At 38.2% G+C, this 27,449-nt stretch overlaps 4 protein-coding genes across 4 annotated transcripts; 3 read left to right on the forward strand and 1 right to left on the reverse strand.

Annotated features, from left to right (window-relative positions):
* The first annotated feature begins 774 nt into the window (after window positions 1-774).
* Window positions 775-1,791, forward strand: ttc32 (tetratricopeptide repeat domain 32). The gene is given in 4 exon segments (XM_081379093.1): window positions 775-939; window positions 1,135-1,301; window positions 1,506-1,613; window positions 1,616-1,791. Coding segments are annotated over 4 exon segments (426 nt in total). The 5' UTR covers window positions 775-823; the 3' UTR covers window positions 1,651-1,791.
* Window positions 1,792-3,145: 1,354 nt separating this feature from the next.
* On the forward strand, window positions 3,146-8,576 carry zpax1 (zona pellucida protein AX 1). Its single transcript, XM_081379094.1, has 21 exons — window positions 3,146-3,266; window positions 3,356-3,450; window positions 3,547-3,642; window positions 3,728-3,852; window positions 3,924-4,064; window positions 4,152-4,259; window positions 4,334-4,498; window positions 4,572-4,668; window positions 4,863-5,080; window positions 5,151-5,304; window positions 5,600-5,808; window positions 5,880-5,997; window positions 6,079-6,278; window positions 6,350-6,464; window positions 6,551-6,720; window positions 6,793-6,875; window positions 6,961-7,091; window positions 7,401-7,590; window positions 8,057-8,195; window positions 8,266-8,368; window positions 8,470-8,576. Exons 1-21 carry the CDS (start codon window positions 3,241-3,243, stop codon window positions 8,532-8,534), a joined length of 2,748 nt encoding a protein of 915 aa, XP_081235220.1. The 5' UTR covers window positions 3,146-3,240; the 3' UTR covers window positions 8,535-8,576.
* Window positions 8,577-13,465: 4,889 nt separating this feature from the next.
* Window positions 13,466-15,545, forward strand: mixl1 (Mix paired-like homeobox). Its single transcript, XM_081378206.1, has 3 exons — window positions 13,466-13,854; window positions 13,966-14,174; window positions 14,700-15,545. Exons 1-3 carry the CDS (start codon window positions 13,755-13,757, stop codon window positions 15,363-15,365), a joined length of 975 nt encoding a protein of 324 aa, XP_081234332.1. The 5' UTR covers window positions 13,466-13,754; the 3' UTR covers window positions 15,366-15,545.
* Window positions 15,546-15,568: 23 nt separating this feature from the next.
* lin9 (lin-9 DREAM MuvB core complex component) lies at window positions 15,569-27,104 on the reverse strand. The gene is made up of 15 exons (XM_081377707.1): window positions 27,033-27,104; window positions 25,821-25,853; window positions 25,616-25,707; window positions 25,391-25,495; window positions 25,157-25,287; window positions 24,171-24,296; window positions 23,867-24,024; window positions 23,461-23,594; window positions 23,226-23,351; window positions 17,666-17,767; window positions 17,493-17,573; window positions 17,275-17,400; window positions 16,964-17,146; window positions 16,605-16,702; window positions 15,569-16,496 (listed from the first exon to the last, which is right to left on the reverse strand). The coding sequence occupies exons 1-15, from the start codon at window positions 27,061-27,063 to the stop codon at window positions 16,391-16,393; spliced, it is 1,632 nt and encodes a 543-aa protein (XP_081233833.1). The 5' UTR covers window positions 27,064-27,104; the 3' UTR covers window positions 15,569-16,390.
* Between the last annotated feature and the right edge of the window lie 345 nt (window positions 27,105-27,449).

The raw sequence follows: 27,449 nt of genomic DNA on the forward strand, positions 1-27,449 counted from the left end.
TTTTGCTATGCATTTCTTCGAAGTAAAATTAGTACCAGATGCCAACAACATCAGACCTCAATGTGGCACTTTGAAAGTTCACACTTTATATTGGTGGTCAAAGACAGTTTTAAGATGGTGCAAAGGAAATACAGCGCTAATCATTACTCCAGCTCAGAAGGGGACGCTCGCATTTCGCTAACGCACAGAAACATCAAACGATCTAACTCTCATGAATATTAATTACGTTCAGGAACTGTACGTTTCAGGAAACATAGATATGTATATACGTAGATTTCACATTCCGCTCAAGACACGTCGGCGCTCCCGCCATCTTGGAACGGTAAGCGTTTCGTTAAGAGTCAATGATGCCATAACATTGCACAGCTTCTGGTTTTGAAATCGCCAATATTTATATTCCCGAAGAAATGGGATAACCTTTCACATGTGAGAATGTGTTTGGCTTGTGTTATTATATGTATTAACTCAATATTACAGTTTTTTTAGGACTTTAGTGTTTTTACTTTTATAGTAGGCTAACTTTTTAATGTTGTGTTAGCTAATGCCTGCGTCTTGTATTGTGTTAGTTTAGCAAAATAATCTGTTTAAGTCTTTTGCAGATATAAATATGGTATTCGTATAACTACGGTTGCAGACGATGTCAACTTGCTCTCGAGTGTTGTGTTCACGGACCGGCTTTGACCGTTTCAATATGGCGGACCGCCACTAATAAGGAATCTAGCCTATGTAGCCTGTATGTCTATGCCATAAAAAAAAGTGTAAAACAACTTTAGTACGCAATAATTAATATTCATGAGTTGACTGTCGCCACATATCGCGTCTCATGGAGGACAGCGAGCTCATAATCCTACAAAAAGCACACGACGAGTTCAACAGTAAGAATTTTAAACGAGCAGAGGAAATATACACACAATTCATCGAGTCCTGCACCAAATCCAGGTATTAATGACTATAATTTAATGTGAATAAATTAGTTAGAAGGAAACTGCCAGTGTAGACATTAGCACAGTCTCCACTTACAAGTAAACTGTCAAGTAGGCTATAAAATACTACGATTAGCTTGTTGTCATTGAGTTGGTTAATAAATGAACATAATTTGTTTTCACTAAAAATCACATGTTTTATATATTCTAGAGACTGTAATGCTCTTGATTTGGCCATCGCCTATAATAATCGAGGGCAGGTGAAGTATCTCAGAGTGGATTTCTATGAAGCCATGGATGACTATACTTCGGCCATACAGACCAACAGCCAGTTTGAAGTGCCACTATATAACAGAGGATTGATACGTTATAGATTAGGTAGGTACAAAATGTAACCATAAGCCTGTAGATTAAGTATTTTCCTCATATATATGTTTAATGGGGCACCAGCCAGACTAGCTTAAACTAGCTCAGACATCCAACCAGTTCAACTTTGTTTTTTTTTCCAGAGCATTATTTCTGTAAATCATTTGTGTTCCACTAAGGGGTGCTGTATGATTTCAGTGTGTTTTTCTTCCCAAGGCTTTTTCAAGGAGGCTGAGAGTGACTTTCGGAGAGCCCTGGAGCTGAATCCTGGTTTTAAAGATGCTAAAGAAAGTTTGAGTCAGACACTCCTGGACAGTGAAGAAAAGTGGAAGAGAGGCTACTGATGAGAGCTAGTCACTAAATTTTACATTTCTCTTCTGAACCAAGTTGTTTGAACTGTTGAACAAAATGTTATTGTCATGGACAAATCCAATAGAAAGTGATTGTGCAGTCATGAGTTTAAGTAACATTCAAAAATGTTATGTTTCTGTATGTATACTGTATGTATTTTTGTCGGCAAATTACAAATCCTGCTAGCAGTCCTTCAAACTTTGTCCAGTCCTGTTGGTCACTGCTCAAGATGTGAGTGAATACTGTTCTGAATAAAATGCATGACAATGTGCATTTCAGAGTACTTTGAATAGTTGTTGATTTCTCAATCCAGGGTTCCTACATGTTCTCCATTTCAAAATTCCATACTTTTCCAGACTGAAATTTCCAGACATCCTTCCAAACAATTTCCAGACCATACAGCATTATATTTGGTAGAAGTCACCTTTAAAAGATTTAGTTTTCTCTGTTTTTTTTTTCCACTGGTTTTCCTGAAGTGATAATATTTTTACATGATAAGAAGAAACCTAAAACGCTTTATTACCTGTGTATATTCACCTCTGACACATCAGTTTGATACTGTAAGTTTGATGTTGCACAATCACCAAGCATCAAAGTACAGTCTGATTAAGATGATTCTTTGCTCCTTTATATGTTGCTGGTTTGAGTGACACGCACATTTGTTTAGTAAAGTTCAAAAGAGACTTGCAGTTTTGTGTAATGAAAATGTGTACCTTGAATTCATTCAGTTGTGTTTAATAATCAAACAATCACTAAAATATACTAAAAGTATACCTTGCTTGTATGATGGATTTTTTTTATTAGATATTCTTAGGGAATTCTTATATATTTTAGGGAACTGAAAAGGAGCAATAGTCTCGAAACAAATATTTTTCCATACTCAGTTTTATTTATTTTTTCATACTTATCCAGACCTGGAACCTTTTCCAAACTGCAGAACCCTGTCAATCACAAGTGGTGCAATAATTATGTATATATAATAATTATGTGTTTTTTAAATAAACACGTTCTTTAAAATGTGCATTTTGCCTGTATTTATGCTTTTTGGTATCTTGTTAAAAAACATTTTGTTGAATTTCACAAGACCTTTCAAGAAAATGACTGATGCATATTTTAACTCCAAAACTATATTTTAGATTTTGTACTATTTAGGTATACTTATATAATATTATATTCCAGTATGGGCTGTATTCTCAAATGATATTTAATACCACAAAGGAAAAACTGCTCGACACTGCTATTACTTGTACCCTGCAGTAACTAACTAAAATGTACATTTATTTAATCTTCTCAGAAGCCTGTACTGTTTCTAGAAATATAATGTTTTATTGCAACAATCATTGACTGGGCTCAGCTTTCATTCAGTAATGGTGAGAGGGATTGCTCCCTCTAAATACTGCAGCATAATAGTTAACTAATGACAGCTGTTCTTTAGATGATGATGATGATGAGCATCACCTGTGCACTATATTGGTTTCTTTATACATTTCCTTTCAAAAAGATTCACAAGTATTACTTTCAGTGCTTGAGCTTGAAAGCTTTACATTTTGGTGGTTATTATACATCTAGTCCACCTGATAACAGAATACTGTTGTGAGCAATGATGCCATGGCTTCCTGGGTTTTGGTAAATTATAATCTGTGTTAAGAATGTATTGTTGTTGCTGGATTATTTTTTTTTATCTAGTTGTTTGTTAATGTTTTATTCTCTTTCAGTACTTTATGGCTGTTGGGGGTTGTGGTTTTGACACAAAACTTCAATGTTGTATCACCACAGAAAAGTGTGATTCCAGCACAGAATTTCAACCAAAGTATGTTTTGTATGTGTATATTGTTTGGCTGTGTTGGTTGCAATTACCACTAATATCCACTTTACCTCTGTTTCTCCTAAATTACATATTTTTCAGGAACAGGATTGAAAACTGATTGTATGGGAAGTTATATGCGGCTAACTGTTGATAAGTCTCTAGCTTTTGGAAATCTGGTTGAATTTGATGTCATCAGTAAGTTGCCTGCAATTAGTTATATTGCCAAGCAAGATTATTGTAATCTGTCATGTTTTAACTTTGTATTTTTTTTTTTCTTCAGATGGCTCCCAAATTGAACCTTTAACTCCAAGCCTGGCTTCTAAATGTGGCTTTAGTATAAAGTCTGATCCCTGGGGTAACTACAGAGTATTTGCGTCTCTCTTCAACTGTTATGCAGCGAATGAGGTAATTGGCTCTCTTTGGCCTTAAAAACAATTGCTGTATTCTGTTGTCTTTCACTTCTTTCTCCATTTCAGGATGATCACCTGTTTGATATTAACATGCTTGTCCGGGTGGGTGGTGTCAAAGCGGAACAAGACGTCATTCAGGTGGAGAAGACCTGTACCCATGACAAATGGGCCCCCCGTGAAGTTTTTTGCGATCGGAATTATATGGAGGTAAATCCTTGTCTTGCTTAAGCTATGCCACAAAAACATCTTGCACTTGTGGTCTTAAGATATCTGAACAAGATACTTTCCTCATAGGTTTCCGTTAAACGATTGCCAGGAGAAATTACAGCAATGCGTAGGCAACCTAAGATGGCTGAAAGGCAAGCAAAGGGTGATTACCAGTGGCTTGATTCAGTTTCTGAGGTATGGAGATTCGGTTCTTGTTTTGTGTCGTCTTTGCACATGCAGCTTGGTCATGTGCACTCCTCACCTTCTAGGCTATTACATCAAAATCAAACATCTGGCGGATGGTGTTTTTTACGCCGAAACAAAAAGCCATGTTGTTGGTAGATGCCCTGAAGGCAGGATATGGAGTAACAACAACCAAGTCTCGATTGGTGCTACGAAGTGGTTTTGACATGCCTGAGACCTATGAAGAAAATGTGAGTAGAAATTGTAGTTCATCCATTTTATTTGCTAAGCGCTCATGTTTGAGCTGTTGTACATGCTCTACAGGTGAATGGAGTGCCAATGAAGATGATAAAGGTGACTACCTACTTCAAGAGACAATGGTCTGTAACCATGTTGGATACTGTTGCTGCATGTCCAGTTGGTATGTGAGACATAACACATTTGAACCAATATTTGCAGAGTCCTTTGTTCCTTGTCCTGTAGAGCCAAGGAAGTGTTAAGTTCCAATTAAATGCATCCAAGTTCACTTAAAAATTAGTGTGTTGTAACCAAATCCAAGTAAGTGGATCTTCAAGACCAGGATGGAGGAACCCTGATCTATTGCTTTACTTACAGGTGGCCTTTCTTTTACCGATGAAATGATCACCTGGAACTTCCCCAGAATTAATCCACTAATGACTTCTGGTGAGGCCACAATCCTTGGGATGATCATGGGAATCGATGGAAGTGAAATAGACTCGGCGCAAATGGCCTCTAGTGGATATATCTTGACAATAGAAGGCAATATGATTGTAATGAAAATACCAATTGGTGGACCAGATGGCTACTACAAGGTTGGTTTTCTTTCTTGAATTTGACCACTTTAAGTCTTGAGCTTAAGCTAATGGTTGTATCCTGTTGTAGAGTCATGCTGTAGATAACCAGTATAACATAAGATACTACATCGAGCCGATGCTGGAGTTACTGTGGAGTGAGGGAGGCATGGATTCTACTAGATACAGAGTCCTCTTCCCCATCAAGACTCCTTTCATGCCTAGACCACCCCAATTTGTTGACCGTGAGTGTTGTGGGTTCTTTGACATTCCAAGCTAGTGTAATATTTGATATATATATATATATATATATATATATATATATATATATATATATATATATATATATATATATATATATATTATATATATATATATATTTATATTATTTTTATTATTAACTTATGTATATAGTAGTCCTTACTTGCGCCATCACTACATGCTCTAGCTGCTTTTCCACTTGGTGTTAGTGTAGCAGAAGTCGTTGTGGTGGTTTCATTATAATTTGTTTTTAATGGCTTGCTTGACTTTCCCTTGTAGTCACTGATGTAGACAAAAGGATGTTTGATGTGCTCTTGGGTCCTTTCCTTTACGATGTCGAGTTGGTAAATCTCACTACTTCCGCTGGAGTCCTTACTTTGGCAGAGGCCAATATGAGGGGTTTCAACCTACAGGAAGAGCGCTTTCAAAATGGCTCAAAGGCGTTTAGACTTCAAGTCCCCTTCTCTGATTCTTTTGTTGTTAAAACTGTGAGTGTCTAATATAATTCAGCTGGGCTGTTTGTTATGGCTTTTTCTGATCTGCATTTGTTTTATTGCAGCAAACTAGTCTGCTGCTTACGGTTTATAGTCTTCGCCTTGTCTTCGGTTTTATGATCCTCCCTGAATCAGTTCCATTCTCCTACATTGCAATGGTGGACGTAACTCTTCAAGATGTCAGTAAGTAACAAGTTGGGTATCCAAAGTCATCTCACAAATACTGAAGGGATTTTTGTTGCTAATGAATTGTTCCCCATCCAGCTCTCCCAACTTTGGGTGGATCCTGTGATGAGGACAAGTTCTACATAATGATTTCATATGGAAATCTGGGCAAAAACTTTAATATTATGCTGGGAAAGCGTGACCTGACACCAGACCTGAAAGCAGAGTATGATGTAAAGGAGAACGTTAGTCACATGAGCTTGGTGGTGCCTTTCCTAGCACTTGATGTTGCGTTTGAGGTACGACTTCCCTTTGTTACCTTCTGTTGTATCCTTTGCTGTGTCTTTAAGTGTCTCGCTTTACATTGCAGCTGATGTACCCATCATCCTTGAGGGCACGGCTTGATGTGTTGCTTTGGGAGCCTGTCAACAAATGGACCCTTAGTGACTTTTCCCTGGCTTGCAATTTTCCCATGACCATGACTGGTATGTTCTTTTACAGTGTTCTTTTACACTTTCTGTTGAATTTTGCCTAGTGAATAACAATTGTTTTTGGCATGACCTTTTTCCAGAGTGTTTTAGCAATGGCTCCATGTCAGCCCTTGCAGTAAAGGTAGAATCTGTACCCCAGCTTGTCCCCAGTCAACTTACCCTGAGAGATCAATCATGCAGACCCAAATTCAGCAACGACCGCTTTGCCTACTTCTCTTATGATGCAAACAGTTGTGGAACCACTAGAAAGGTATGGAGTTGAAACTTTATTTGTCATAGTAATAAATGCTCACCCTCTTATGCTCCTGTCTCTCTCCCTCAGTTTTATGATGGTGTCATGATGTATCAGAATGAAATCCTCTTGGGTAACGGAGTAGCCACTCTACCTCCTGATCCAGAATATCGGTGAGATGGACTATAAGAGTTTGTGTATATCATGCCTGCTAATTGATGTCTTTGAAATTTTAAATTGTGCTTTTCTCATTGTTAGAGTGACCGTGTCCTGCTTTTACACGATAAATGATACCCAGACGATTGCGTTTTTCACAAAGCCACGAGAAAATGAACCTTTGCCGGAGACTGGTTTTGGGGAGCTGCGTGTTGTACTGAGACATGCTTTGGGTAAGCTAGAATACTTTAACTTAAACGCTATCTGCTCAAAGACCCAGATATACTCAGTGATGTTTGAAGTTTTGGCTGTTACAGTTACTGAACTTCCCAGACCTGCCCACACTCCGTTCTACTTAAATTGTGGTTCAATCACACATTGAAGCCACTTCTGCTTGTATATGCTGACCATTTCGTGATCAAATCGCCCAAAACCAGGGTTAATTTCAGGTGTAAAAGGGTGTCTTGGACAATTGAAAAATGCAAGGTAAACTTCAGATGTGCTATTCATGGATCATTTTGCTTTTCTCCCTTTCCACCCAGATGGATCTTATAATAAATTCTATGCAGAGGAGGATTACCCAGTTGTACAGTACTTGAGAAGTCCTCTGTTCTTTGAGGTGGAGTTGCTTGAGTCCACTGATCCTCAGATAGAGCTAGTCTTGGAGAATTGTTGGGCTACTCTGAAAGAAGACCGGAGTTCTACTCCAAGATGGGACTTGATTGTAGATGGGTAAATTTTATTTTAATATAATTGACCCTTTGCTAAGTGTTCCATATTAAATGTTACCGATCAGAACTACCAAAACGACTTTGAGCTGTCCTCGTATACAAACCTTTATTTCTTATGTCTTTACAACTAAGTTTTATCCAAAAACTTTGCCAGAGGTCATCTCCCCATTGTTCCATCACAAATGAACTCTTATACCATGAAGTGTTCAAAGCAATTCTGTACACTTGTGTTACTGGTGCTCACTCACTACTGGTGTCAATCTAAAATTGACATGACATTCAATTCCCAGGGAATGTTGCGACGCATGCAGTTTAATGTATACCTTTAAATGCAATGCAAGGTGCATAAAGGCATGTCAAGTGCATAAATGTAGGCTTTTGAGCAAGTGACTTGTGGAACAGGGCCTTGGAAAAGGACTTTAAAAAAAATCTGCTTTGTTTGCATTCAATTTCTTTGATCTTGACAGCTGTGTGAATCTGGAGGACAATTACGAGACCATTTTCCACCCTGTGACTCCTGATGGGGTTCCATACCCATCTCACATGAAACACTTTGAAATCAAGATGTTTACTTTTGTGCAGGATGGCGTCATGCTCCAAGATCAGGTATTTATATATCTTATCTGAGAAGTGGTTGTGCACTAGGCTGTATTACTGAGACTACTTCTCTCTCCAGATTTATGTACACTGTGATGCCGTGCTCTGTGATGCCAATCAGAATGATGGAATCTGTAAGAGACTGTGTCCATCTCCTGTTCCTTTAAAAAACGGAAAGAAAGGTATGCTTTTACTGACTGGATTTAAATTCAATCCAGTATGCTAAATTGTGTATTGGCTTGTGAAATCTGTCCAAACTAATTTATTTCTTCCCATGTGACAGTACGAAGAGACCAGATCCAGAAAGCACAGCTGTCAACAGGCAAAATTCTGTTTGCTGCCTCTTAGTCCATTGATTTGAAACCTTAATAAAGTCTTCAAAAAGCCTAATCTTTGTGTCCTGCAGTTGTCAACTTCAGCAGTAGTTAAACTAAGTGTATGCATGCTTTTCATGAGCTACAGTACAGAAGCTACTATGTAAAGGTCCAATAAGCCTAAACATGAGTTGTGGTTGCAGTTGCTCAATTTTGTGCAAAAACAAAGGGTCTACATGAATTATTAAAAAAAAGTGCTTTAAGTAAAAGCTTAAGTTTTACTACTTTTTTTTTTTTTTTTTTTTAATTCAGGCAGTTGTACCACACGTTGACTGCCCCCCTACCCAAAAGTGAAAAATATGAAATTAAAGTGGAATTCTAGTAAACTAGTTTAAAGATTAGCTTTTTAATGTGTTTGACTAAAAATGAGTGTCATTGAGCCATTTATTATATTTCAATGCAACACAAAAATTTGCAACTCTTTGGTCCACTTTAGGTTGGTGCTCTTGAGCTGATGGCACAGCTCTGATCTTTGAGTTTCTTAAGTGTTTCAAAAAGACAGCCCAGTTCTTAAAATGGGTTAAATTTGAGATTAAAAGCTTGGTTGTTTATGGACTGTTAGTAGTTGACATGTGGAATAGTGGCAGTCAGACTAGATTGGCTTGGAAAAAGCAGTGGTGATTTTGGCAGGCGTGGAACTTCTGTAAAAATCAGTTTTTTGCATGTTTTTGAAAGTCTGGACAGCAAAAAAACAAAACATGAGATCTTAATCAAACCAAATATGGAGGTGGTTTGAAATGCAATTCCAATCAGATTTTTACAGATGTGTTTCAGTCTGGATGCTCTGGCTGCTCAAATCAGATTTTAAATTAGTCTTTTTTTTTTTTTTGTCAAATTGCAGGCAATTAATTCCGAAGTAGAAAGTCTCAACGCGAGACACAATGATAACATCAAAACTGGTGACGGAAATGCCAGTGTTCAAATGGCTTGTCCAAAGATTTCTTCAAGGAGTGCTGCACTGGTACCTGACAGGGCGTTTATTTGGAAAGTGAGACACCATTTTAAAAGTCTTGTCACAAACGTGGGTACGCCCCATACGTGGGTATGTCGTTACTAAAGCAACCCATGCAGATAGGTTATGTCAAGGCAAACAAATCCTATTTGATCACTTGCAATTAATATTGTGGAGAGCCTGTCCATCCATCCATCCATCTTCTACCGCTTTTCCGGGGCCGAGTCACGGGGGCAGCAGTCTAAGCAGGGATGCCCAGACTTCCCTCTCCCCAGACACTTCCTCCAGCTCTTCCGGGGGGGACACCGAGGCGTTCCCAGGCCAGCCGGGAGACATAGTCTCTCCAGCGTGTCCTAGGTCTTCCCCGGGGTCTCCTCCCGGTGGGACATGCCCGGAACACCTTCCCGGGAAGGCGTCCAGGAGGCATCCGGAAAAGATGCCCGAGCCACCTCAACTGACCCCTCTCGATGTGGAGGAGTAGCGGCTCTACTCTGAGCTCCTCCCGAGTGACCGAGCTTCTCACCCTATCTCTAAGGGATCGCCCAGCCACCCTGTGGAGAAAGCTCATTTCGGCCGCTTGTATCCGGGATCTTGTCCTTTCGGTCATGACCCACAGCTCATGACCATAGGTGAGAGTAGGAACGTAGATTGACTGGTAAATCGAGAGCTTCGCCTTGCGGCTCAGCTCCTTCTTCACCACGACAGACCGGTACATCGACCGCATTACTGCAGATAAAGCAACCCATGCAGATAGGTTATGTCAAGGCAAACAAATCCTATTTGATCACTTGCAATTAATATTGTGGAGAGCCTGTCTGAAAAGTTAAACAAAAAACAAAAAATCCAATTTCCCACGGTCTGAACATAACCTTAGTGTCGATATGTGAAAAGGTTATTTTTGCTGCAGTGTTTTACCAAAAAAAACACCTTTTCTTTTCTTTTCTTTTTACCTACAACAATCAACGATTCTTTTTTTTTTAATACTAATATAAGTCACAGCTTTTTCTAATTTTGTGTAGCCTACTTCCTGTTATGCTTCTTGCAAAAGGGAATCACTTAAAATAAGGCTAAAACTGGGACTTTGAAGAGGTTTTAAATGTTTGTTTAAAAGGTAGAACACCTTATTTTGTATGTGTGTTGGGAGTGGAGACCTTCACACTTCTGCACTTATCTTTGCTGAAGTGTGGTCTGGGTGCCAGACTTATGACAGTGACACTTCTACTTCCTATTTCGCCTAATGTACCTTCCTCTCCTGGGTGGTGCATATATATCTTTGTTTATTGTATAAAATGATCATGCTTACCATTTCAGAAATCATATTGTTCTGATATTACAGATAGCAGAAATGGGAGCAAAAGTTGTGATGCTGCCTTATTGGCCATTCAATTTCAAATGCTCAACAAATGCAGTTCCTTCTAAAATTTGACGAATGTTTGTTGATCGTCTCATATATATTTATTGCAAAGTAACAATGCAGATTAGAAGAGAAAAGCTTGACTGTGGGGTGAAGGGACATAATGGAGGAATAAAAGCTTAGGAAGCAGAGTGAAAACAAAAGGAAGTCATTAGTCAAAGCTGAATAAAACACTTCAGCACATGGAGCCTCCCTTTCAGACACACCTCTGATAACATCTGTCTGTAAGCACTGCTTGCTCGTGTATTGATATTTATTACCTATTTTCTGTGATTTTGGGCAGCCACTGGTTATAAAAATGTATTGAATATTGAGAAAGATATATTAGAGACGAAACACTTGATCCCAAACTGGTGTCCGTATAGAAAGGGAGCATGTTGTGTGACTTTGTTGGGAGATTCATATTGTAAATATGTTCCTCTCGCTACATTTTAGAGTGTAAACAAGTTTTAGACTTTGGGAGGGTTAGGGAATATTGTACAAGCCTCACAGAACAGCAAATTCTCAGGACGGATCCTTTATGAAATTTATCAACCTGCTACATTTTTATACTGTTGTGCATTGGTTAGGGTTATAATATAGTATCATATAAATTGAATGCAACATATTGTACTTTAATCCACTTCCGTTTTGAATCATTCACAGTTCACACACATTAATATCCAAAGATTTCAGAGGCTTTGATGAAAATTTGCATTGTCTCAGAGATTTAAATGTGACATAAGAACTACATTTATCTCATGGAGGCGAAATAAACAGCAATAATTATTTGTAAGTTTGCATTATTACACTGTCTGAATAAAAAAAAATAGACATACTTTGATTAAATTAATACAAAAATGTGTTATCTTTGAAGGATATAGGCCTGGTTGGTTTCACAGACAGGGTTTAGATTAAGCCAGGATTAGGACTTAGTTCAATAAGGACATTTAATAATAATAATAATTCATAACATTTTATGTAGCGCTTTTCTTGGCGCTTTACATAGAAGGGGGGATCTCCTTAACCACCACCAATGCAGCTTCTTTTACCAATGCACCATTTAAGCAGCTTCTATAAACGTGCCTTAGAAAAAAACATACTGGTGTGAATCTTGAGACAATTTTTTTTACATATTTTAAGATATGTCAGTGCAAGTTGCTTCAGTTAAAACAGCTCAAACATGCATTTTAGTCTAAGACTAGCTCAAGCCTTGTCTGTGAAACCGGGGGATCATTTATTAAACAGAAAACTTTTTTAAATTATGTATAGTTCGATTAGTTGATTCAGGATTTTTTATTTTATTTTTTACATAAAAAAAAAAAATAAAGTTAGAGAGAAGGAAAAACTCTAGACAAATGTCTAGACAAATGATGGCAACAAATTTGTGACATTAAGGGCAAGTTGTCCCTCTCTAATCCCTCTGTCTATGGAGGTATTTTGGAGGTGAGAAAGCTTTGTCTATCAAAGATGGCAGCCGATGTGTTAATGGCTGATCATTAGCTGCTGCTGTTGGCTGCATCAAAAGACACAGCCTTATGTTTGATGTTTCCAGATGGTGATATTTATGAATAGGTGAGTTAATCATTGTGGCCCTGGATCTGATCAAAGTTAAAAAAATGTTCATCTAGTGGAGGCATTCAAAACAAGACAAAAGAGGATTAAAAGAGTGCATACATTAGCATTATTGCAAAAGTACAGCAAATGTGTTTAGTTTAGTTGATTGTCATTTCACAAGTATTCAGTGGAGCGACTGTTTGGACATGTGTCGTCTGTTTTAAGAAAACCTGTCTGAATCATTGTCAGATTACATGAACAGTCTTTACATGAACTCTACAGGTTCTTCTCAGATGAGGGTTAAAATCCAGGCCAAATTTATCCATATGACACATGCTTTTTCCATGGTATTCAAAACAATCAATGCTATATATATATATATATATATATATATATATATATATATATATATATATATATATATATATATATATATATAAACCACAATACTTTGTTTATTTGACTATGGAACTTTTTGTCACAGGAGAAAAAAGCACAAAAAAATGGCAAGAGTACGAAAATAAACTTTTAAAAGCTTTCAAGTGGCTGTCATTTAACAAACAGAAATGAGCAATTCTGTTTGTTAAATGACAGCCACTTTAAAGCTTTTAAAAGTTTATTTTTGTACTCTTGCCATTTATTTTTGTGCTTTTTTCATATTTAGCTTTATTCTTTTACCCTTGTCACAGACCCCAGTCTTTTAATCTTAAAATATGAATTAAATTCTTAAAAAAATATAAAATTCTGCAAATAAGAAATATATCACAAAGTAATATTAAAAAGTATTTCAAAAATTATTTTGTGAAAATATTACTGATTTTTTGTTGTTGTTGGATACATTTGTGATTGGCTGCATTTTAAAAATGACTTAATCCTCTGATGCATGTCTACAAAGAGTAGTTTCTAAAAAAAAATTATGCAGGGCCCAATGGAAGACCCATATAAGTTCTGATGCATTCCTACAAGATGTTGTATAAAAAGGTGATCAGTCTGCAGGAAGTGCGAGGCTGCAAACTGATCTAAGGAGCTGATCATGGAAACATCTCAACCCAACAATACACGTACATGTTTTTTCAAGTCATGTGTATTCGGGTGGAGATCCCATTAAACCCACACACGAACCTTTTACAGATGCAAATGGCCCACGAAGGTCAAAAATTCACACCTGCGTCCTGCCGCCTCTCAGCTTCACTTTGATCAACTCTGAGGGAAGGCTGGCTGACTGGATATATAATGCAGTTCGAAGGATAGTCAAATTATTGCATGCTGAACACGAGTAGGTCTGGGTCACAATGGCAGTCGTGCATGGAAACCTTGGGAATGGACACTTAAAACAATTCCAGCTGTTTCCAACCGCAGATTTGGAAATGAGGACTAACATTCACACGACAGGTGGGTGTTTACGCAGGAATCTTTCTTGAAATGCTTCAAATGAAACATTTGAGAGTGACTGAGTAATCAATACGCTTAACTAATATAATTTTCACTCGTGTTTCTCCTCAGATTACGCAGCTCAAGACAGGATGAAGTTCCTCAATGGCGCCTCAAGGGCGGACAGCGCGAGCCTGTTTACACACCGCAGAAAACGCACTAACTTCACGCAACAGCAGATTGACGTCCTGGAGAAAGTTTACTTGGACACCAAATACCCTGATATTTATTTAAGAGAGAAACTTGAGGCGCTGACCGGGTTGCCAGAGTCGAGAATCCAGGTGAGATTTCTGTTTGCAATGTTCCTCAGGAAAAGACCTGCTTATTAAACGGAACACCGGGGCTAGTTGTCACACGTTTGGTTTAACGTCTACAAAAGCTTAAACATTTTATTGGCCAGGGAATAAGTTTTAGTTTATTCAACAAACTTTGAACTCTGAGGGGTCGAGTAGATGTGACTGATCTGAGAATTTGTTTTAAATATTACATTCTATCTAAAGTTAGAAAAAAGAAAGAAAGAAAAAGCCATCATACATGTAATATGCTATGTATTTAAGTTGATCTGTATGAAATATTTAATCAAAAATTAAACAGTAAAACAAAACACCTTTCTGTGCAATTATAATATATAACAGCTTGCCCCAACATTTATAATAAAAAAAATAGCTTTAGGAAAAGTGTGACAACAAGCCCCGGTTTTCTCTACCGTTGTGTGAATGTATGCCAGTGTGGTTTTCTGTTCACTGAATATATTGTAGATAATTGAATGGCATCAGGTTTCTAAACTGTGTTCATTTTCTATTCAGGTGTGGTTCCAGAACCGAAGGGCAAAGTCACGGCGCCAGGTGGGAATTCCTGTTCCCAACAAGACCAGTGGAAGTATACTGACCCCCAACAATCTCCTTATGAACCAGTTTACGACACATCAGAACCACACCAGCCTGGAGACCCAAAGAACACCAAAGTTTGTCACGATGGACAACTTCAGTCAACAGATGATCAACTCTTCAGAAGATAAGATCTGCTCTCTGAAAGGTGACATATACGACCCAACCACGATTCCATGCATGTTCAGCAGAACCGACGAGAACCACATCAAAACAGATCACCTGAGCGTTGTGGTGCCACGCAATTACACACAGCAGTATCCGAAGGGACATGGACAGTTCACGGCCACAAGCCATGCTAAGTCTACAATGAAGCAATTTTTGGTGGAGTACGACAACTTCCCACCGAACAAAACCATTGGGCCAGAGATGAAGGTGGTTATTCCACCTCTCCCATCACAGAATAACTTCATGATGTCCTCATCATCCCCCAAACACATTGCCTGTTCTGTCCAAAACATACCAGTCAGGGTCCAGCCAGGAAGTTTTGGAACTTTTTCTCCTATCAGAGCAAGCGAAGCTGTCGAGTTCTCAGATTCTGACTCAGATTGGGAAAGAGAAGCCATTTTTAACGGGTTCATTTAGCTTTTTAAGTTTTTCCACTCACAGACTTTATCTGAAGCTTTGAAGAACATTTATGGTTTGAAAATCAGATATTTATTGTATATTTCAGATATTATTGTATATTATGTATGTGATTATCACACAATATGGGGGTAAAAGGGAGACATTCTACACTCATAATAAAAATCTCTATAAACCACCAAAATACAGACTCTGAGCCTTTATGAAGATAATAGAAATCAATTTATTTACAAATGTTTTGTGTCATGCATACACTTACAGGTAAAAAAAAAAAAAAAAAACCACACAAAACTACCGCATTGAAAAACACACCAGTGGGGCATTTGGGTGATTATTTCTTCTTCTAAGGACAAGACAAACTGTTTCATTCCAAACAGCTGTCTATTATAGGCCTTGTATAAACAGAATGGTTTCTTTGCAAAAATACCTAAATCTGGCAAGTCAAAAATGTCCACATTACCCTATATATGATCGATTTATTGATATATTTTGAGTGAACTGTACAGTTATCTACAATGTACATATTTAAAACATACAGAACAGTTTAAAACAGACAGAACAGTACCTCTTCTCTCAGGACACTCAAAGTTAAGCACTTCGAGAAAGAAACAGAGGAAATAAAATTATGCAAAACAGTATCAAACAAACTGCACCAGCAAGTAGTGTTGCTCGGCGTACACCCTAGTTGTAAGCCAGCAATAATAATAAAAATAAGGGGAAACATAAATATCAAATTGAGTGTGAGTAACATCTGAAATTGTGTCAAACATTTACATCTACAAAAAAACTTCACACTCCATTTTTTTTTTTTTTTACTAGCTAGTCGAACATCATCCAAGACACTCTGGTGCCTTCGGGCATGGAATTTGAACACTACTTTTGTAGGTACAGTTAATGAACAAACATTCTGACCTTCCATAACGTCAAACAGAATGAACACAAAAGAACAAAGTGGTGATCTGAGGAGGCGAGTTGCTATCTGCATTTGCGATCGGATTCCCGGGAGGCGTGCAAGTTTATTTCAGTCACGTTCTGTTGGTGTTGTTGGCAGAGAAAGCATGGAGGTTACCCAGCTGGCTCAGACCGCTTTGTATGTGTGCTACATGGATCTCCACATTATCCTGAAAACAACTGTAGAAGACAGATTATTGTAGATGACAATGTTTTAAAAGCAAAGCACATGAATGTTTGGAGTTCTGGGAATGGGAAAAGGGAAAAACAAAGCAAAATAAGTATTACCTGAGGTTGGAGTCATCTATTGAACTCTTTATGTCATTAAGAGAGTCTGTGAGTGATTTGAATTCAAACGAGTTCAAGTCTCCCCCTTCGGCCAAACACTGCATTAAATAACGAGAAAGATATGATCAGGATCCAATGTACATGTAGTATGTAAATGTGCTTGATAGAGCAGGACAAACAACTTGGTTAAGCTAGTGTTAATTAAGCTGGACCATGGCAATCCTGACTCCCAAGTTCTTGGTCTGCGCTCTATGTAAATGCATTTTTAGTGAAAAAGAAATAAATTTTCCTTCAGAAAATGTAAAAATGTCCAATGTTGTTGTAAACGACATGCAACAGTAAACACTATAGTCTGGTACCCTGATCTGCAGGAGGAGTGCCGTGAGACGAGAGACGAGCTGAGTGAGGCCGGGGCTCTGGACACGCTGTTCTCCATCAGGCAACGCGTTACTCAGACGCACAACGTCCTGTGACTCTTCTTCACAGCGCCGTCGCAGCTCACTGGGTTGATCTGCAGGCTGCATGCCCTGATCTGGGGCCAGCTGAGCAGAGAAGATTATAGAAGAGTGAACGCAATTTGAATGCATGTTTTATGTCCAAAATATTACCAAGAAAACCAGAACTGACCATCTGGAGAGCAAATGTAGTGAGAGGGGAAAAAAACACGTACTTCAAAGCAAAACTGCTGTACTTCATGGAGGACTTTGTTGAGGTCTTTGTTGAGTTGTTCCAGGTCCAGCACTGTTGTGGCATATCTCTTCTGCAAGTCCAACCCAATCGGCATGGAATAGGACTTCTGCAGAGGCAGAATGGAAAAAGTTTACAACCTCACAAACATTACAAAAGAACAAATTCATATTAGCTCTTGTCATTTACTGACAGCCTTACTAGTTTCTCAGCTTCTGTGTTCATCTCCTTCAAATGCTTTATATGTTCCTTTTTAATCATGAGGATTTTGGACAGGCGTGTCTAGCAGGAAAATAAAACAAAATGACAAAATTCTGTGTAAAACGAAAGCCAAGTAAAAAGATAACATTAGTGACTATTAGTGCAATTCTCACCACTTGCACAAGAAACTTGACAGGAAATCCACCCAATGTCTCTCCATCAGTTCCTGTCAGTTTACTTTTCCAGGGGGACTGACTGAATAGAGGGTCATTATCCTGGGAAGAGAGCAAAGAGAACTACAATTATTTTTTCTAAAAATGTTGGTGGAATAATTATTAAACGTGTTATTTGTGTCAGTGGTTCTCAACTGGTTTTGGTTAACGACAGATTTTACATTGAATATCAATTGTTTGTATTAAAAGGGAAAAAAAATCCTTAAAAAAGTATGCTTTTTTTTCACCCATACCCTTAAATGTATAAAATGGCCCAAAAATCTGAAAATGATTAATATGAAATAGAATTGACTTTAAAGATTGAGTGTTTGGTTTCTAAATGACTCATTGACACCTTGAGGTCAGAACAAACTGCATATTGTATCATTTAATTATTGGCATTTAGTAGGTCTGCTCAATTATGGGAAAAATCATATCACAATTATTTTTGGTTAATATTGATGATATGATTATTTAACATAATTATTGGTGGACGATATGATCAAAGTCTTATTTCACAATATGAGTAATTTGAACAATTAGCCAAATAATCACAATTATCGACGCTTATTATTGACAAAAACTAATACATGGTTAACTAACGCAAGAAAAAGGTTCTCAAAACAATTAGCCTACAGAAGACAAGTAAATAATCAGCAATACAACAAGAACAAAGAAACGAATGACAAACAAAAAAGACAAATAAATACAACAGAACAAAAATACAAATTAAATGAACAGTGTTTTTGGTTTTTCAGGAAGATGTACTAACAGTAGCATTCAGATAAGCAATAGTAGGGTGACTAGACGTGTCGCTTTTACCGGGACAGTCCCGTAAATCAGCTTTATTTTTAGTGTCCTTACTTCATCTCTGGCCAAATCAAGCTTTGTCCCGTATTTCATCTTTCCTAAAATTTCTTTATTGCTCAGCGATAGAGCCAGTAGTAGTCTTCTGTCGTGCCTGATCATTAACCAATCACGTCATAGTATATTTAGGAGAACAAAATTACTATCCAATCACAATTCAATTTGAATATCGAATAACTAGTAATTAGTGAAGGTGGATCCGGCATCAGTGTTTCAATGATGGATAGCGTGGAAGAGATCAAGTCTTGTGCGAAGATGTCCAAAAAAAAATTTTTTTTTTACATTTAACGAGATGTTTTTTTCTGCTCGCACCAAATCTGAGGCTATATATATAATGTTATTGTCATAGATACTTTTATGTGTGGGGTGGGGAGGAGGGTGCCTGTCCATCCCTTATTCCAATCTGAGAAATCTGGTCACGCTAAGAAATGGCCAAAACAACAAAAAATATATAATCAAATGTGAAATAACCTTTTTAAAGCTACTTAAGTTATTCAGTCAGAGGAGAGAGTGATTTTCCTTTGTCATTAGTTGTTTGATGATCATTAATGACAGACTGCTGCAGGTATATTAGGCTGCTGTCACTTTAAGAGCTAATGCATGGATACTGTTACACAGGTGTTTTCTTTCACAACACTGTACGTTTATTTAAAGGGATACTTCACCTCTGGAAAGATGAATGTGTATTTAAAATAGATAATTTATGTAGAAGAAATGTGAAGAAATTTTTGAATTTGGAGCTTTCTAGACTGAGAAAAGCCAGAAAATGTATTTTTGCCTTATGTGGATGAAAGACAACAACTCCCAGAATGCACTTGCTTCGCTGCCCTAGGAGGCCACTCCCAAGCCACGCCTACCGGTTACAGAGCGCAGTTGAAAACAACAAGGTTAGGCTACCAGTGAGTCTCCGTGACGAGTTTGCCCGGGATTTCGAGATCATCCAAAATGTCCGGGATTCGGCTTTTGCGTTCTACAGTCGCCATTCATCATGTTTACTGTGGCGAGCAGGACGAGGCTGAGGGCCGCGGGAGAACGGCGCGAGGCCGGTGGCGTCATTACTGAGACGCACCGGTCTCGTATCTCTCACGGAGGAGCGGGAATTTTCTAAGCAATGTTAAAACGCACATCAACCGATCACTTGTTTAGCGTTCATGTAAACTTTACATTTAGATTCACCAATCGGAATGAATTCAGTTAGATTGAAACAAAAGGTGTGCATGTAAACAATGAATGGCGACCGCAGAAAGCAAAAGCTGAATCCCGGACATTTTGGACGATCTCAACGGCCGGACATGTCCGGGAAAAAGAGGGTGGTAACCCCTACTACTCAGTTTTCTCCTACTACTCAGTTTTCTCCACAGAACAAGAGCCTGCTAGCTTAGCTTCCAAAGAAAGACGGCTGACACAGTGTGTACATTCTGTGAGTGAGACCCCACCCTCTATGGGCGGGGGTAGTCTTTAGCCTCAGGCCAGAAAATCCTCTGATGACGCAAAATGACGATTTTTGCGTCATCGGAGGATTTTTTCCAGACAAAAAATACATAAATCTCTCGTCTCACGGGGATATGAGGGTGGAAACCACGGTAATTCAAAAATATTACAGGTTTTCTACTAATACAAAGCTTAATGCTAAATCCTGAAGTATCCCTTTAAGACATAATCCACTGTGTTAACTTAAAGGTATAGCGGAGGATTTTTCCGAATTTTAGAAAAGAACCGCCCTCTCCACTTTTTGAAAAAATGCACATGTGCAACACTCTACCTGATTAAAAGTGTGCACAAGAGAACATGCACGAGCTAATCAAAGCTTACATTAACTTTTACTAGCAGTGATTTTAAATGGATTTCCCCAAATAGCATGCCAAACTTTACCTGTCAAGTAGAAACTTCGCGACTGAGGCATCAGTGGGAAGCCCAACCTGTGTTTTGAGCGCACGCCATCGTGTGAATCGTGTGCACGAGCACGTACGACGGCCTTACGTAAACATATCACCAGAATGATTGACACTTAGGAGGACCAATAGTCTTGATGATCCACCCGGAAAAAGAAAATCCTCCGCTATACCTTTAAATTAGGGGTGTAACGATACATCGATATGGATCGATGCATCGATATAACGTCTAACGATACGATGCATCGATTCCACACTTAAAATATCGATATGCACCTTTATTTTGACACTCTCCACATTATCACGACACGTAACATCCTTCCGCTAAAGCGCACATTTTCGTTTACTCACCAACCGCCTGCCGGTGTGTAACGTTAATCTCCTCATCTGAAAAAGACGCCTGACAAGACTGTCTAAACCCTAAACAAGTTTTTTTTTTTTTTCACAAAAGCCGGTATTGTCCGCTGTCAAGGCATCGCGAGTTCATGTTTTACAGTAGAAACAGACAAGCACTCGCACCCTTGTTGGTGAACACAACACGAGAAGTCCGTTTTAGCGACTCAGCGCGCAGTATTCAGGTCAGATGTCACTTTGAAAAGACGCACGCTGGCTAAGAGGAGTTTCGTCAAAGCTGACTAAAAGTGTTCGAGGATGGATCATTTCAATGAACTCGTGATATCTTCTTCAGGGCGTAAAAGGAAAATAAAACCTGAAACATTTTCACGGAACCTTACTAAAGCAGCTCGTTTAGGGAACGGAATGGTGAGGGAAAAGCTCTCTGTACTGCGTGTACGTACGTTAATCACAACAACAAAGTTTGTCAGGCATATGTCAGCTGAGGAGATTAACGTTATGAAGATTAACCGAGTGTTGTATTATTTATCATAACAATTACTTGGTTGTGTTTGACTCAGAAAGAAGAAATGTGAATGTATCTGCTCTGCTCTGCTAAAAAAAAAAAAAAAAAACATTAAAGCATACTTTCAATTAACTTTAATTTTGTAATTTACCTTTATTTTTTAAGTTATTATTATTATTATTATTAATCAAAACAACCCAGCTGCAGTTTGATTGATATTACTTGGAATGCACAATAATAATAAAAAACATGATTTATGAGTACTTGCAAATGACCTCTTCTGTTATAAATGTCCCAATTGGGAGAGGGTGTGCAATTTTCAAAGAGTTTAATTAAACGTTCATGTTATATATTTTGGTTGCATTTGTGAGTTAATAAAAACGTAACTGGTTGTGTGAACATTATATCTAAATATCGATTAATCGATCGATATAGCCCTGAATCGAATCGAATCGTATCGTGGAATTTTTTGAAGTATCGAAAAATATCGGATCGCTGGCTGAGAGAATCGATATCGTATCGTATCGTCATGAACTGTCCGATTTACACCCCTACTTTAAATACTCTCCAAAAAGGCATTTTGACATTTTTGTGTGTATGCGCTTATCCACCATTTGCTTAACCGCATTTCGGCTCAGACTCAAGAGCGCACACACACAGAAAGCCGACTGGGAAACTTTTGAAAGTTTCCCAGTCTTTTGAAAAAGCCGAAAGGGTCTCTTTTGCAGCTTAATGCGGTTGAAACAGTTTAAAACAGTGGTTCTCAATTCCAGTCCTCGTGACCCACTGCTCTGCACATTTTGTATGTCTCTCTTATCTGAGACACTAAGGCCCCGTTTACACGATGGGAAAACGCAGATATTTCCCTGCGTTTTGGCCTGTCATTTACACGAAAACGCCGTTTTTATCCCAGAAAACGATTATTTCTAAAAACTCCGGCCAAAGTGGAGATTTCTGAAAACGCCGGTTATGTGTTGCCGTGTCAACTGGGAGAAACGGGGTTTTAGGTTCTCAAACGTCACATTATGCGCCAGAAAATGCTTACGTCATGTGAGCGCCCTATGTTTAGAGTTTGTTTGGCTACTATTTGATCATGGATGCTGTTAAAGTGGTACTCATTTTTACTTTTGTGCAAACGCTTTTGGCCTGTTTGCATTTGCTTCGCTGTCTGTCCACACGAACGAACCTCGCGCCATGTCTGTTGTTTTGAAAGGAACAGGAAGTCGCTCGTGCTATTCGTTGTTGTCGATTTTGAGGATTCTGATTGGCTTGCATGGCTTTATCCTTCTCCCTACACTGCCGCCCATTGTATTTATGCGGGTTGATGTAAACGACAACTTTTTTTGAAAACGATGTTGTGTGCACGACGTTATTTTTGAAAACGGAGGGGGAGAAATATTCGTTTCTCTAAATACCCGGCTATGTGTAAATGTGGCCTCAGTTCAGTTCATGGAGTCTCTCCTAACGAGCTGAGCTGATGATCTGGTTCAGGCGTGTTAAATAAGGGAGACATACAAAATGTGCATAGCAGTGGGTCACGAGGACTGGAATTGAGAACCACTGGTTTAAAATGTCCCACAGCTTAGCAACAGTAGACTGAATTTTACAACTCAGTAAACTCGGATTTTAGGGAGAAACGAAAGCGCACTGCTGTAAAGGAAAGGAAGGTGCGCTAGATGGAAAGTGGCACACCTTGATTTTCTTGTTTTCATAATTGTTGGAAGCCAAAATCAAAATCGAAAATCAATTACGATTAATAGCACAGCTCAAGCATTTAACATTGCTTTATCCCGGCAGCCATGCAACCCTAGCAGAACAGACCTGCAAAACATTTTTTTGGGAAATGACACACCAGTTAACCACCACTAATTCAAGGAACACATCTTTGAAAGTTTCATTTTACCATTAAGATGGACTGGGTTGAGCCTGGATAGGCTCCACGGGGTGGGGTCAGAAAGTTTTGGAAACGGGGTGGCCGCTGTTTCTGAGCAAAAGCAGATATGGGCATCGTCTCATGAGGTTCATTACTCTGGGGAGAAAGCATTGGAGAGTGTTAGCCATTAAAATCAAATGACAAGGTTATTAATGAAGAGACTGGATGATAATAGCCATTTATGACAAAACAGTTTTATTCTTACAAGCACTTCATAGTCAGGAACAGTGTGTGTGCCGAGCCCATTTCTGTCAAAAGTCACTCGATATGTTGCTGCACTGGTATCCACTGCATCAATCTGACCCGTAAACAGGCCATCATGGACACCCCTAAGACGAGCTAGTGTTTAAAGAAAAAAGAAAAAGGAGGAAAAAAAAGTTATCTTCATTCAAACCATTTCATTTTGTACATTTTTTCTTTTGCTCTAGAAGACTTTCATTTGCCTATACAAGCAAAGAAATTATGGTTCTAGAGTGCAAAACTAGATCATCACCTGATCAAGTTCACTCTTTCTAAACTCACAATCTTAAGAAAAAATCTATTTTGAAATGTTCTTTTGCTGATAGCGTCAGATAATGGCAGATATCAAACGTGTATAATCAGATCCTCACCTGTAACTTTAGTGCCGATGACCAAGGGCAAAGGAATCTCATCTGGCAAGTCTTTGCATAAAGACATATCTGTGATTTTCCTCTGCTGCAGGAGACGCATCTTCTGCCTCTTCTGTTTCAGAGCCATTCGCTCTTCAGCGAAGAATGCTGAGGAACATCTGAAAAACATAATATATTAACACACAAGTCCAAGCATTTGAATGCAAGATATTTACATTCTAATGCAGCTTTAATCTGTAAGTCATGAGTAATGTATTTATTGTGATTACTATATAAGGTTAAAAATTAGGAGGAGTCAGTTAACCTTCGAGGTTTGCCCATAAGTCTTCTGATTGTTCCCCATTCAACTCTTGTCAATTTTCTGGTCTTTAGATTGGGAAAAGACTCCTTCAAACACAGGCAGAAGTCATTGTCTCCTTCAAATAAAGGCCTAAAGAACATGAAAAAGATGACATTTGGAAAGACAATCATTTAAAATATTCGTGGTAAATCAATATTCCAATTTAATGCTGATACAGTTAGCAAATTCCATATATGTAATATTGTTTACTTTCAAGTTTAAACAATATTTATCTAGAATTTGCTTAAAATAAAAAGGATTTTTTTTTTCATAAATTGACATGCACTTCTGTTAATCAACCAAGCAGACTATTAAAGCAAATTTATTTAGTCTATTACTATTAATATCTATTTATAATGGAAATTCATGGAAGAGAGACACTACTCTCACTTTCCAAGAATCGAAATTATTACAAATGTAAGAATGTGAATATTAAAGATAGGGTAGGCAATTTCGGAGCGGCTAGCAATAGCAAGCTAGCTTTGAAAGCATTAGATCATCCCACCCTTCCTTCAGAGCGTCTCCAAAGCGTCAGCAAAGCGTCATAAGAGACAACATTAAATTACCTCATGTCTCAAAGCACACAGCATTACAATAATAATGAATGTAAACAACTTATAGAGCTCTTATTTGTACCACCTGACTGCAGCAGATTTATTTCGGCATTGATAGTGTTGTTGACATAGAAACGCATAAATCCGAGTCTGAGGAAACAACTCATAGTGGAACATCACGGACCGAATGCAATGATTGGACAACATTAGTAGGTCCTGAGACATCCACAGATGAAATATGTACATTATCTAATATTTAGACCACTTCTATTATTGATTGCTATCAGGATGTGATAAGAATGTTTCAACCAGAACTCCCAAAAATTGCCTACTCTACCCTTTAACAGAATAAGAACCGCACACAGTGACTGGAAATATAAAGTCAGCAAAACATACCTGTCAATATTTGAATAGAACCATTCATAGATGCACCATTTGTGCGCTTTGGGCAGTTTGAGCAAGTTTCTTAGTCTCAGACCAATTTTCTGTGAAACCCTTTTGTCTGGTGTTGTGACATTTGTAAGTTTCTGCAAAGGCAAACATTCAAAATGAAAATGCAATTTCACCAAAGTTCATGTCAAAAGATCCATCTATCCTTCTTACTAAAAACACATCCTGGACGTCTCTCACCTGAGGCACAGCGGTGACCCTCTGGCTCCTCCTGGGAGATCTGGAGGCGAGAGGCCGCTCCTCATCCTCACACGACAGTCGACTCCGCTTTGAGCTCCTTGTTGGCTGAAGGACAAAGCAGACGTGAGACATTGGGGAGCAATAAATGCTAAGATGCAAAACTGCTACCATTGCAAGCAATCCTGGAAATACAGAAAAGAGTATGAAGCATTGATGACAACTTACCGTTTCCACAGAAACATAACTGCTCCGTCCCCTGGTGGTCTGAGATTTTGGTAAATTGTTCTTCTCATTTAGAGTATTAGACAAACTTCCTTCTGTGGAAGAACAAAACAAAAGTGCCAAAAATGACTGGGATGTAAAGAAAAAAAGCATTTTGTGACCATGCGCATTGCAATGTATTTGTGCCAGAAACAAAAGATTGACGTACCTCTTAAACTTACAAGAGCTTTGGCTGAAGAGCCTGAGGGTAAAAGAGCACAACGAGTTTGATCGATTTCTACACAAAGTTTTCAAAAGCAACATAAGAGTTTGAAATAAGACTTACAAATAAACCATGCAACACACTCAGGATAAAGTCCTAGATCATATTTCAATTACGTTTTTATTTATCTCGCACCTCAAAGCTATTTCAACACCTCAAAGTTTTTCAACAATAAAGTTGGAAAAATAGAAGACCAACTTCTTAATAAAAATGCTATCAATAATGCTCCAGACATTTTTCTCTAACGTTACAGTGATTGCATATTGAACTAGAGTAGTGATAATGACACAGCTTTTGGTTTCTGGATGGATCACCCTGGTTGATAAAAATGAATAGGCTTATTATTTTAGATCACCAACCATGGTGATCCAACCAGAAACCACAAACAATCTCTTTGTAACAACAAGCTGCTTGTAGAACTAACTAAATAGCAATGTGTCATTTTATATCACTGCTCTAGCTCAATATGCAATCACTTCATTTGCAAATATTAACAGTAATAATGATTAATTAATGGCAATAACAACACCTGAAGAGCAAAGCTGAGGAATTACATCATGATCCACCCTAACGCAATACAACAAAGAATGTATATATGATAGTGGAACAAAACAACCCACTGAGAACTATTTTGATGAACCAGATAAAATCCCAAAACCAGTACTGCATCATAGAAAAAGCGTATATTAACATAGGAAGTGTGCTGTGAACATATGGAGCGTGTTTGTTTATCATATGGAGAGTGTTTTAATACACAAACAGAGTGACACTGACAAGAACAACAAAACCCAGCAGCTGTCATCGAGTTACGACCCTATAAATGTCTGTAAAGTTCAACCCTGTCCGTATTGTAAACACCACGCTACTACTACCAGCCGTACGGTTTGTGCTGATTATAAATAAATGATTATAACAGGATTTTAAGGCAAAAATCTCTTCAGGTATGATATTTATTTATAGTAGTAGCCTCTGAAAGCTAACTGTTAGCTCGTTAGCCTCAGCGCTAATAACTTTGCGTCTATTTTAACACCACCCATAACATTGAAAAGCACTTGAAATGTATGGCGAGTAAAATGAGTTATAAAGCGATTTTAAATTGGACACATGCCCGGCAGGAGAGTAATGAAGGTTTAGTGAGGAGTTTGTTATTTTACTCACTCTCGTCTAACAGCTGCTCGAGCTCCGCCATCTTGAATTAGCCGCGCCGGTTTTTCAAAGGCCGAGTGCCGCGATGCATTGTGGGACAGAGAGGGCAGTTCAAACAAACACTCGACAGTATGCGCTCACAAAACTATCAAAACTTCTTTTATTTCAGATGCATGATATAGAAAAATGAGAATCTTAAGATGCATTAGGAATTTTATGCAGTTTCTTCTTTTCATATAAACCTTATAAAACATGTTTAAAAAGGTTCATCTTCTGTATCCCCATATGACTAGCTAGGCATTAGGACACTTTTTCACAGTTCAGCTGGGATTGGGCCACATTAGGAGGCCTCAAGATGACATCAATGATTTAAGTTACATTTTATATTTAAAAAAATTAATTGCAAAACTTTTATGAACTTTTATTACT

This window comes from Scardinius erythrophthalmus (assembly GCF_964197995.2).
Source record: "Scardinius erythrophthalmus genome assembly, chromosome: 11".
Lineage (NCBI taxonomy): Eukaryota > Metazoa > Chordata > Actinopteri > Cypriniformes > Leuciscidae > Scardinius > Scardinius erythrophthalmus.

Bases quoted from the DNA above. Each gene is read 5' to 3' on its own strand.
- zpax1 (XM_081379094.1), top strand. From the start codon at position 3,241: ATGATGCCATGGCTTCCTGGGTTTTG. The intron at 3,853-3,923 runs GTAATTGGCTCT...TCTCCATTTCAG, and splicing joins ACTGTTATGCAGCGAATGAG to GATGATCACCTGTTTGATAT. The intron at 4,499-4,571 runs GTGAGTAGAAAT...CATGCTCTACAG, and splicing joins CTGAGACCTATGAAGAAAAT to GTGAATGGAGTGCCAATGAA.
- mixl1 (XM_081378206.1), top strand. From the start codon at position 13,755: ATGGCAGTCGTGCATGGAAACCTTGGGAATGGACACTTAAAACAATTC. The intron at 13,855-13,965 runs GTGGGTGTTTAC...GTTTCTCCTCAG, and splicing joins GACTAACATTCACACGACAG to ATTACGCAGCTCAAGACAGG. The intron at 14,175-14,699 runs GTGAGATTTCTG...TTTTCTATTCAG, and splicing joins TGCCAGAGTCGAGAATCCAG to GTGTGGTTCCAGAACCGAAG.
- lin9 (XM_081377707.1), bottom strand. From the start codon at position 27,063: ATGGCGGAGCTCGAGCAGCTGTTAGACGAGA. The intron at 25,708-25,820 runs GTACGTCAATCT...GTTCTTCCACAG, and splicing joins AGCTCTTGTAAGTTTAAGAG to AAGGAAGTTTGTCTAATACT. The intron at 25,496-25,615 runs GTAAGTTGTCAT...TTTGTCCTTCAG, and splicing joins GTTATGTTTCTGTGGAAACG to CCAACAAGGAGCTCAAAGCG.